Source organism: Triticum dicoccoides, chromosome 1B (genome assembly GCF_002162155.2).
Source record: "Triticum dicoccoides isolate Atlit2015 ecotype Zavitan chromosome 1B, WEW_v2.0, whole genome shotgun sequence".
NCBI classification, from domain to species: domain Eukaryota; kingdom Viridiplantae; phylum Streptophyta; class Magnoliopsida; order Poales; family Poaceae; genus Triticum; species Triticum dicoccoides.
The window spans coordinates 260760834-260773306 of NC_041381.1; the positions used below are offsets into that span (position 1 = coordinate 260760834).

General features: G+C 44.4%; 1 protein-coding gene across 1 annotated transcript in view; it reads left to right on the plus strand.

The window, feature by feature from the left end:
- Positions 1-7184, plus strand: part of LOC119330781 (DNA mismatch repair protein MSH2-like) — a 12547-nt gene extending 5363 nt beyond the window's left edge. Inside the window, exons 9-13 of the mRNA XM_037603915.1 lie at positions 99-209; positions 4484-4610; positions 5066-5265; positions 6423-6575; positions 6796-7184. Coding sequence (XP_037459812.1) covers positions 99-209; positions 4484-4610; positions 5066-5265; positions 6423-6575; positions 6796-7011 — 807 coding nt within the window. The 3' untranslated portion in view covers positions 7012-7184. The remainder of the gene's footprint in view (positions 1-98; positions 210-4483; positions 4611-5065; positions 5266-6422; positions 6576-6795) is intronic.
- Positions 7185-12473: the final 5289 nt, after the last annotated feature.

Sequence of the window (12473 nt, forward strand, 5' to 3'; positions counted from 1 at the left end):
CTGTCTCCGCCACTGTGCAAAGCCTTTTGCTATGAATGTGATGCCTGTAGTTTTTCATTTCATGAACTTATCTGAAGCCCTTTTTGTTTTGGAACCAGGTTGGCGTAAATGTCTTGATGGCACAAGTTGGTTCCTTTGTTCCTTGTGATCAGGCAAGCATTAGTGTGAGAGATTGTATTTTTGCTCGTGTTGGCGCTGGTGATTGCCAAGTAAGTTGGTTCAGTCGTTAAGCTATTTTGTTCTTGAGTTTATTGAAAATGCTTTTGGTTGTAAGTTTGTTGTAAGCTTCTGCTAGAATCACATGAACTACAACATATAATTTGCTCTTCTAGATGGTGGTACAAGCACACGTACTGGAATTAATAACATGAAGTCGTCGAGTCACCTTTGCAATGCCGATTAAGGCTTCTTGGAAGAAGATAGAAACCATTTTAATTCCTTGTTTAGAGGAAATCGTTAATTCTTAGAAGCTTGAGATCCATGCTTTTTAACTCTCTCCTCACATAAAAAAAACTGGTTCCAATTCCTCATATAGAAAGATCACATCCAAAGAATTTGATACACGCTAATAACATTCACTGTTCTACTTGTTTTTCTCAAACATGCCCCCAAATGCGTGTCATTTTGTATTAAAAGAACACCAAGATGGTGTAAGAGTTTACAAAGGTAAACCTGGCAAAAGGAAAGAACAAAAATAGGCTAGCAAAAACCTAAAACACCAAGAAACGAAATCGAACAAATAGCCAAAACCTTCACAGTACCATCCTACTGCTGCGGGTCAGGAGGCCAAACATGCACCAGCGGGCTCAAAGCCCTGGACGTTCTACCTTTCGCATACCATTGAGCACATGAAAAAACCCACAACCTTGGTTTACGTGGTTGAACTAGACTGGCTGACTGCTGTGTGCGTATTTCCATCAAACACTCTCATTGAACGTTCGAGGATCCCAGGTTGCCACCCGCCACATCCTAGGTTTTGACACCACTTTCCGACCGACGCCTAGGTTTGGCTGAATGGGCAAAAAAAAAAAGAGCACATCTGTGGGCAAAAAAAAGATTGTACCGAGGCTAGGTTTGAACAGCAGGAGAATATGACTGAGCTGCGACTCCTTGGAACTACAAGCGATGTGCTACTAGAGGCCCCACAACAGCATGACCATCCACTCATACCGAGTAGGCTGGTTGCCCGGCGTGACGAGGGCGCCAACGCCCTACAACAACCCATCTGACCCGGCCCCGCACGGCCTGAGGCCCGCCAGCATGTGGCATCGCCCGTCACAATCTATGATCGACTTGGACACCGACCAGATGCGTGGGATACCATTCGAGCCCTCCGACACATGCTAGCGCTTGTGAATCGCACACGGAACAGGCTCTATATCCTCAACCTTGATCAATCTCAATCGGAGCGTCTACGGATTTCACTCGACGTTGTGTTTGAAGAAAATCAAGCGTGGAATTGGAGCGCAGCAGCCGGCGATGCTCCAAACGATAACATATTCACAGTTGAATTTCCAACTGATGATGATGCGATGCAGGGGAGGACGTCCAGGTGGTTGGCAAGACGCCCAACCAAGGTGACCACGATAGAAGTGATCACCATGGTGCTGACACCGATGACGACGCGCATGAGTCGCAAGGTGATAGCGACAATGACGCGCACGACACAGGCGGAGATCTCGACGACGACATCGACAACAAGGTACATAGTGATCCTGACAATCAAGATGATGGTCATGATCACGACGACTATGCCGATGACCCGACATCTACCACACCTGGGACTCAGCCATCTTCCTCAAGTGCATCGACGCCGACACAATTTGTGTCGCCTCCTTCGCAAGCCACAACGGGCTCGTCGCTACAAGACCCTCAAGAAAGTCTACAAGTATGCAAAGCCAGTTACGCTCGAGTACTCTGGATTGTGTTTACTCGGAGTTGAGGAGCTGGCAAACTTCGTAGAGGCGAGCAAAAGTCCTAGTTGGACGCGTGCCATGGATGAGGAGATCAAGGCGATCGAGAGCAATGACACGTGGACTTTGGTAACTAGACCTTTGAACCAAAAGGCCATAGATTCGGAGTGGGTTTACAAGTTAAAAAAGGACACGAAGGGTGCCATTGTGAAGTACAAGGCAAGACTCGTTGCAAAGGTTTACGTACAACGTCAAGGAGTTGACTATGAGGGGTGTTTGCATTGGTTGCTCGAATCGAGACGGTGAGAGTGCTCCTAGCTTTGGCAGCACAAGAGGGTTGGAAGGTTCATCATATGGATGTTAAATCCGCTTTCCTCAATGGCGATCTTACAGAAGAAGTATACGTGGAACACCCCCTTGGCTACGAGAAGAAATGCGAAGAAGGGAAAGTTTACAAGCTTAAGAAGGCACTTTATGGGCTGAAGCAAGCACCAAGAGCTTGGAACTCAAAGTTAGACCGAAGTTTAGTCCCGCTTGGGTTCAAAAGATGTCCCCTCGATGATTCCAAAGGCTCAAACTTGCTAGTTGGAGTTTATGTCGATGATTCGATCATCACCGGAGATAGTGTGCAAGAAATTGAAGGTTTCAAGGCGCAGATGAAATTTAGCATGAGCGATTTGGGATTACTCAGCTATTACTTGGGCATCGAAGTGAAGCAAAGCTCCAGAGAAATTTCCCTATGTCAATCAGCTTATGCGGTCAAGTTATTGGACAAGTGCGGCATGACAGATTGCAACGAGATTGTGATGTTCATGGACTGTTTTGATTGTGATGTTCATGGACTGTTTTGATTGTGATGTTCAACTCTGACCTGTTCAAAGGTAAAGAGGTTGTATAAAGTTGGTGCTTGTGTCCATGGACTGTTTTGATTGTGATGTTCAACTCTGACCTGTTGCAGCTGCTTTCCTCCCATTGAGACTAACATATTATTGTACATAGGCTTAGGAGGAAATGGTTTAGTAATGTTTCTTGGCATGGATCTCGAATATACCGAAAAAGGCTTTCGCCCCGCTTTATATATAAAGCAAAGATCAACCACATCCCAAGTACAGACGCACCCCATGACAACACACGCACACACCCAAGGCGGGATACATAGGCGCTGAGCGCAACAACACCACCCCTAACACTACAAGAGCAATCGGGGTCCTCCATCGTGAACACGCCACCGCGAAGAGATGAAGCCGCATATGACGAACCGTGAGCTCCAAGGAGGCGCCTCCAAGAAGGTTACGACGCCAACGCGCTGCCACCGCCCGACCCGGGGGTCAAAGTTTCCCTTGGAGCAACACGATGACCGATGAGAACTGCAACGACGCCTTCAAGAAGGTAACGCGCTACGCCGTCGTCGGTCCGTCCGAACATAGAACAGGTTTTCACCCCAGCCAACACTCACCGCCACCGAACGCCACACCCCAGCCACCATGCCGCCCACACGGCCATGGTCACCGGGCAGCACCAAGCCACGGGGTCTGCCATGAGCACCGCGCTACCACCACCAGGGCCGCCGCCTTGGCATCCAAGACCTTGACACCACCTCACCCGAGACTCGTCGCTACCCCAACCAAAGAGACGAGTGGAAAGGCCTCACCTTTCACATCCCTGGGCGGCCACCAGCGCCGAGACCCAAAAGGCCGGCCAAAATTGGCCTCCATCGACCCGTCCTGCTGCATCGGGTGTGAGGCGAGCTCGGTCCAGATGCCGGGCGCGAGACGAGCTCGGTCTTGCTGCCGGGCGCGCGACAAGCTTGGTCCTGCTGCCAGGCGCGAGACGAGCTCTGTCCTGCAGCCACGGGCGCGAGCCGAGCAATGGGCCGCAGCTGGGAGCGGTCCAGCCCTTCGACGAGGGAAGAGCCCGGACGACGAGAAGAGGAATTGAAGGCCGATACAGGCCGCTCACCGACGGCCGACGCCAGATATAAATTGAGGGCAGAGAGGGGTGGAGCCCGTGCCGTGCTTCTGTCAAACCTTCTGTCAAACTTTATTCTAGTTGTGGGTATGTTTTAGGTCGAATCTTGCTGTTACCTTTGAACAGGCTTTGGTCCATGTTATTTTGTTTAATCTTGAAGTTTGAAAATATTGTCTGCTTCATTCAGGACGTCCTCACATAAAAAACAAAAAACAAAAGACTCAGGATCTTCTTAGTTTCCAGCTCCATAAGGGAGAGGGGAGGGCCAGGATGGCGAGACACTTTACGGCCACATAAATGACAGTAACCTAGTAGTGCAGGGGAAAGGGGAAATTCATATGTGAAGCTGTCAATGACTAATATTTTATATGTTACTCCCTACGTCCCATAATATAAGAATGTTTTTCAAGCTGTTTTAGCTTGAAAAAACGTTCATTCTTATATTATGGGATGGAGGGAGTACCTGTTTAAATTTAACCAATAACTGGTGCTCGGGATATTTTAGGTCAAAACTTGCTGTTACTTTTGAACAGGCTTTCATCTATGTAGATCTGCAAAACCTTCCAAGTTCTAAATATTTTGCTTTACATTTTTGTTGGCAGCTCCGTGGTGTTTCAACCTTTATGCAAGAGATGCTTGAAACAGCATCCATTTTGAAAGGTGCATCTGAGAAATCTCTCATAATTATCGATGAGTTGGGACGAGGAACTTCCACATATGATGGATTTGGTTTGTCTTGCAACCCTTTCTTGATTTGTCTTCCCACTTCTTTTTATCATGTTTGGACCTAAGACAGATTAGACGAGCATATCCAGTTTGTTAATCTCTGTTTCCTAATACAGTTTTGCAATATTAACTTCAAAATCATATTTAATGCAACTTGCTTTGAACTAAATATTTTATATTACATATATATTTCCTACCACAGTTCTGCAAATGTTAACTTCTAAAATGATATTTACTGCAACTTGATTTGAACTAAGCATTCTACATGAGGATTGTTCATTCCTGGCATTTCACTTACACTCTGTAATTGGTTAGATGCGTTGGTCCAAAATTCCATGCCTTAATTCTAGCATATAGTACTACTACTGCAGTATGCCAAAATTATAGGCAACTTGAAGATATAACTTTATTTAATGTAACTTGAAGATCTAACTCATATTTTGGATTGTTACATTCAGGTCTTGCATGGGCTATCTGTGAGCATCTTGTGGAAGTGACTAGGGCGCCTACATTGTTTGCAACTCATTTTCATGAATTAACTGCATTAGCAAATAAAAATGGTGATCAGCACCAACATGTTCCAGATTTGGGAATTGCAAATTATCATGTGGGTGCACATATGGACCCATCAAGTCGGAAGTTGACTATGCTTTATAAGGTACCCTGTGATGTAAAATTCCGAAACACATTCTGAAATCCTTTTAATGGCTTATTGTGTTGTCTATAATTCTCTGTCTTATTATAGTTTTTTCTATAATCGCTTGATAGCTGCTAATGAGTTTCAGTATTTTAGATGCTTGATGCCATTAATTGCTTGAACTTCTCTGTCAGATAATTGCCTGTGCGTTGCAATGGAGGCACAGATATTTTGTACGCATTGATTTACCAGTCATTTTATTGTTAATGCGATTACGCACCAAAAATGGCAATTGAATCAGTACTTATTGACTTGCCAAAGAAAACATGATTTTATTTGTAGGCCAATAAGATGTGGGCCAGTTGAGGCGAGCCTCAGGGAAAACCGGTGCGAAAAATTGATAAAACCGGAAACGGAGGTGGGGGTTAGGATGGAGGGCGAAAGAAAAGGATGGACGACAAAACCTTACATATTTTTTTAAGTAGGAGTTTTTTTTGTCTCAGATAACTGAGCAGGAAAAGGGAGAAAAGTTACATTACCATTCTGGCATCTCTAATAGGCAACTTGATAATTTCCTGTCTTTCCTCCTCTCTAGGTCTTCATCATGATAATGTCCCTATTTTCTAGCGGCAGTTGTGTCCAAAAGGTGGATAAGGAGTCTCATATATTTGAAATTGAACAAGCTTCTTGGCCTCTGTATGAAAAAGAAGAGAATAGCTAAAGACCTGCCAACATTATCAGGAGTTACATCCATGCTTGTGTCTTTTTATTTGTAGTCGCAAGTCGTAAATTTCTTCAAATAATACAAATGGATCCTGTTGTTAGATGAACCCTATTAAATCCTGTACTCCGATCCAAATTAATTGTCGCAGCTCTAGTCCAACTTTGTACTAAAGTTGTACTAGAGCTGCGACAGTTAATTTGGATCGGAGGGAGTAATGTTGTTAGAATGGACATGGTTGTATTACCTATATATTAGAGTGAAAAGAAGAGGAATTCAACATTTGCATGCAGTGTGGTAAATGCATTTTCTTGTACTAGAGCTGGGACAGTTAATTTGGATCGGAGGGAGTGATGTTGTTAGAATGGACATGGTTGTATTACCTATATATTAGAGTGAAATGAAGAGGAATTCAACATTTGCATGCAGTGTGGTAAATGCATTTTCCATTTTGCAGGTTGAACCTGGTTCCTGCGACCAAAGTTTTGGTATCCATGTTGCGGAATTTGCTAATTTTCCAGAAGCTGTCATTGCTCTTGCAAAAAGCAAAGCTGAAGAGTTAGAAGACTTTACCAGTGCACCTAACTTGAGTGGTGAACCCAGTGACGAGGTATCTCCAACTAAAAGTCAAGATAAATGTTGTCTTTTTAATATCAACAACTAAAATGCACATTCTCTTTTGCTCCCTTCCCATTCCTTTCATGATTGTTCTTATTAGGTTAAGGCAAAAAAAGGGGTGCATTTCTTGTGATTAGGAATTCCTTGAAAGCAGTGGATTGAGCAGTGTTGTAATGGCATATCTGAAACTAGTACCCTCTTCCTGATTGCAGGTTGGATCGAAACGCAAGAGGGTGTTTAGCCCAGATGATGTGACGAGGGGAGCTGCTCGGGCTCGCCTTTTGTTGGAGGATTTTGCTGCATTGCCTCTAGATGAGGTGGATGGGAGCAAGGCTACGGAGATGGTGGCCAAACTGAAATCAGACTTCGAGAAAGACGCAACCAGTAATCCCTGGCTGCAGCAGTTCCTGAGTGGAATGGATCTCTGACCCTTTTGTTACTGCGCGTCAACTTGGGAGGATCCTTTCCTTTTGTTAGTGCAAGTAAACAGAAACGATGCTGTACATATCCTCTACTAAATGCTGATCGCCTGCTACTACTGTATTCCATTTTACTCGTCATTGGGGCACTCGTCTAGCATGGATTGGGCGGCTTATTACAACGCGCTAGACTTGTGGACTCGTCTAGCGTGAGCGGCCTACAACTTACTGGTCGCCTTGTGGGCAAGGAACCCATGGCTGACGAGCTCTGGTCCGGCTCATCGTCCTGACAGATGGACCGCTTTGCCATCACCGCGTCGTTAGCCACTCCGCCGTTTACTTCTACGATGACAATAAACAGGGGACCCTGAGCCCTGCGTGTTAGGCGTTGACAAGTTCAGTTAACTGTAGAAGTTCAGAAAAACGCTTCGCAGCAACCAACGATCAGGATCGCTCCTCACCAGCGCTTCGTCGTGAACCGTTGATCTCTTACTTACCGTTATGAGTTCGTTATTGTTACTTTTCCCGGTCTTGCCGGGTAAAAGGTTCCTTATAAGTACAGCTGGGGTGTGGCTGTCATCGCTATCTAGTTCATACTTTTCAATACAAAAGGGGATCTGAGAGAGAGTTTATACAAAATCGAGCCATATACTCTTGATATTTTCGCATAGATCATAGCTAGGTCCTGACAAAGTGGTATCATGAGCAGTCGATCCTCGGCAGAGAGGTGAATTGGGATTTTTTTTCTCTGATCAGGATTTCCCCACCCTTTTCTCCCACCCTTCTTCGCAATCGGCGGCAGTGCTTGCGGGCGCGTGGCGGCGGGGTTGAGGTGGTTGGTGGCGACGAAATTCGAGCACAGATTTGTCGAGCAGAGTCGGTTGGTCGAGTAAACTGCTCGATTGGTAAAATTCCGAGCTCTAGCACATATCCGTGTGCTACGGCGGCGGCAGGATCAGAGGCAAGGGCAGGGTTGCTGGGGAGATCCAGTGGTAAAATTCCTCACTCGAATCTCTGATCAAGGTGATGGGGCGGACTAAAACTATCGATGAAGTGGATTTGCAAGAGGTGCTGGGCCTTCGGGATGATTTAGGAGGTTTACAGCAGGAGAGCGCACAACTGCGTTTGGAAATGACCAAGTTGCAGGAGGAAATGCAGTCTATGAGTGGCAAACAGGGGGAAATCTCAAAGCATGTGGGTAACGTGGAGCAGGTGGTATTGGATCTCAGCAAGCAGCTGTCTGCGATGAGTTCAGTCTTGCAGACATTGGTGAAAACCACAGCTCCCCACACGCAACAGGAGCGACCATCTAGCTCTAGTTAGATCCCAAAACCCCCAACATTGCAGCAGGAAGAGATGCAGAGTCAAGTGGACAGAACAGAGCAACTCAGAAAACAATTGGAACTTGAGAAGGAGAAATCAAAACAAATTGAAGAGCAATTGCAGAACTTACCTCCTATTAGGACAAACCGAGTTCAGGCACCCCCAGGATATGCACACCCTATCAGAACTGACACAATACCAAATGTGGGAACTCCCATGACTGCTAGAGATCAGATGCATACACCTGCTTTCAACTAGTATTATCAGAACAACAGGGATAGGCAACTATGGCAAGGCTATTGCAGAACTTACGAGCAGGACATGCAGGCACAGTTCATGAAATCATTAACAAAAGGTCCCAAACTGGATTTTCCAAAGTTTTTAGGTGAAGATCCTGTAGGCTGGCTAAGGTAGTGCAACAAGTATTTTCAAATGTCAGGAGCTCCAGAGGAGTACAAGATATTCCTGGCTCAAATGTATGTAATAGGAGATGCAAATGTGTGGTTGAGAAGGTCTGGGTTACTTAAAAAGCAGTTGACATGGAAGCAGTTTGGAGCTGAGGTGGTCAAACGATTTTCTGACAATGGTTCATATGATCTAACTGAGAAATTCAATTCAGTTAAGCAGCTGCAGAGTACAGTGTCTGAATACACTAAAATGTTTGAAGATTTAATGGCTGATGTCCAGGAGGAAAATCCTGAGCTGGGAGAACTCTGGTTTGTGAGATGCTATGTAAATGGCTTAAGGGATGGGATCAAGTATCAGTTAAGGCCACTTCATCCTCAAACACTCACAGATGCTTACTGCTTAGCTAAGGACATAGAGCCTTGTCACCCTCATGTGACCACAACACCTAAGAAAACAGGGGCACCCTTTACCAATTTCTACCAGAAGAGCAATTGGTCTATCCCAGTGAAGCAGAGCACACCTGTCCTGCCACCACAACCGCCAGTAAGACAAGCAGAGATACCTGTTAACAATTCCCAGAAAATAAGAAAAGTGGGAGAGTGCTGGAGATGTGGGGACAAATGGATGCATGGCCACAAATGTAAATTAATCCCTAATGTGCACTTGTTGCAACAAGAGGGTGACGACCAACAACAAAAAGAATTGGAAGATGCAATACAACAAGAACAAATGGAAGCAGTAGAACAAGAAGAACAAGTGATGTTTGTTTCAGCTCATGCTATGGGGCAAAGATTGGCAGTTCCCACCCCAACAATTGTGATACATATCAATGGGAAGAGAGCAGTTGCTCTACTAGATTCTGGCAGTACAACTTCTTTCATTAATGCACAGTTTGCAGCTAAGCTCAATTGCAACATGATTCCAGTTAAACCTAAAGCTATTGAAGTAACTGGAGGAGGGAAATTACTGTCTACTGCTGTCATACCAAACTGTGAGTTTCACATAGCAAAAATCAAGTTGTCTCACAACTTCAGAACATTAGACCTGCCCAGCCATGATGTTATACTAGGATATGACCGGTTTATTGTAGTGAGCCCAGTTTCATTTGATATTCCCAAACAGAACTTCAGTTTTACACAACAAGGCCAGAAAACTGTGACTACTGCCATTTACACAAATCCTGAAACAACCAAAGAAGTGCCAGTGGAGAGAGTGCATAAGCAAATGGAAAAAGGAGCAGAGGTTTTCCTATTGCAAGTGCACAAGGTTTTAATGGAAGCACCTGAAGGAACTAAAACACCTCCTTAGATACAGAAGTTAGTGATGGAATATGCTGACTTATTTGAGGAACCTACTACACTTCCTCCTCACAGAGCCTTAGACCACAAAATTCCATTGGTACCTGGTGCTAACCCTCCCCATATGATGCCTTATAGAGTACCCCAACACCAAAAGAAGGAAATGGAGGAGCAGATCAAGAAACTGCTGGCAGCACACCTGATTAGACACAGTCAGAGTCCATATGCTGCTCCAGTACTGTTGGTCAAAAAGAAGGACAGCTCCATGAGATTGTGTACTGACTTCACGAAGTTGAATTCTTTGACAATCAAAAACAAGTTTCCAATTCCAGTCATTGAGGACTTGTTGGATGAGCTACATGGAGCTAAATATTTTTCTAAATTGGACCTGAGATCTGGTTATCATCAAAGTAGGATGCATCCAGAAGACATACACAAAACAAGTTTCAAAACTTTTTTAGGCCACTTTGAATATCTGGTGATGCCTTTTGGGCTATCTAATGCACCTGGCACTTTCCAGAAACTGATGAACACTATCTTTGGGCCTTATCTGAGGAAATTTGTGTTAGTTTTCTTTGATGACATTCTCATTTACAGCAGAAACCTCAAGGAACACTTAGAGCACATTAAGATAGTAATGGATGTGTTGAGAGAAAACAAGCTCTTTGCAAAGCTCTCCAAGTGTGTTTTTGCAGTGCAGCAAGTGGAATATCTAGGGCATGCCATTTCTGAAAAAGGAGTTGCAACTGACCCTCAAAAAATTGTTGCTATTGTTGATTGGCCCACTCCTGACACAGTTACTAAAGTGAGAAGTTTCCTGGGCCTGGCTGGGTATTATAGGAGGTTCATCAAAGGGTATGGTCTCATTTGCAGGCCACTGCATGATTTACTGAAAAAGGCCAATTCCAATGGACACAAGTGCATGATCAAGCTTTTGCTCAACTGAAGCAAGCACTTACTACATCACCAGTACTTGCACTACCAAATTTCAGTAAACCATTTGTGTTGGAAACTGATGCCTCGGGAAAAGGAATTGGAGCTGTACTAATGCAAGATAGCCAACCAATCTCTTATTACAGCTCAGCCCTCTGCCCTAGAAATGCAGCACTTTCCACTTATGAGAAAGAAGCACTGGCTATTCTTGAAGCACTAAAAAGGTGGAGGCATTATTTGCTAGGCAAGGAAGTGGTGATTAAAACTGATCAGCAGTCCTTGAAGTTCATCACAGATTAGAAAATCACTGAAGGGGTGCAACATAAACTCATGATGAAGCTGCTGGAGTTCAACTTTACAGTACAATATAAGAAGGGGGTTGAAAACAGAGTGTCTGATGCGCTTTCAAGGCTCATTCGTAAATGTTTTGCTATTTCTGCTGTCACTCCTACTTGGGCTGAAGAATTAATAACTAGTTATCAACAAGATCAACACACAAGGACTCTGATGGAACAGTTATCAGTGCAAAAATAGAGCACAACTTCTGACTACACAATACATGCTGGGGTAATAAGGTACAAAGGAAAGTTATTAGTGGGCAAGTCAGTGGAATTCAGAGACAAACTAATAACAGCTCTACACAATTCCCCTGTGGGTGGACATTCAAGAAGAAGGGCTACTTATCACAGAGTTAAAAGCATTTTTTTATTGGCCTGGGCTGAAAGCTGATGTAGAAAATTTCATTGCTGCTTGTCCCATATGCCAGAGAGCAAAGCATGAAACTAGCTTACAACCAGGTTTGCTTGATCCCCTGCCTGTAGCAGACATGGCCTGGCAACATATCACAATGGATTTTGTGGAAGGTTTGCCTAAATCCAATGGCAAGGATGTGATCATGGTAGTGGTGGACAGATTTACGAAATACAGTCATTTTATTCCTCTGTCTCATCCTTATTCAGTTTTATCTGTGGCTCAAGCTTTTGTGGACAACATTGTCAAACTGCATGGACCTCCCAAGCTAATTATCTCTGACAGAGATAGGATTTTTACCAGTAAATTGTGGAAAGATATATTTGCTGCCTTAAAAGTGGAGTTGAGGTACAGTAGAGCATACCACCCTCAGACTGATGGCCAGACAGAAAGAGTGAATCAATGCTTAGAGACATACTTGAGATGCATGGCTACAGATCAGCCTCACAAGTGGTTAGCTTGGCTTTCATTAGATGAGTACTGGTACAATTCTACCTATCACACCACTCTCAAAATGTCTCCAGTTTAGGCCTTGCATGGATTTCCTCCACCCTTAATTTCAGAGCTTGCAATTCCTGGTCCTGAAGATGAGGAAGCACAAGATTTTCTCTCTTCCAAACAGCAGATGCTGGAGCAATTGAAGGAAAATTTGTGCAAAGCTCAACACAGAATGAAGAGATATGCAGATCTCAAGAGAGTAGAAAGAAGCTTCTCAGTTGGAGATATGGTCTACTTGAAAATGGCTCCATATATATTGGC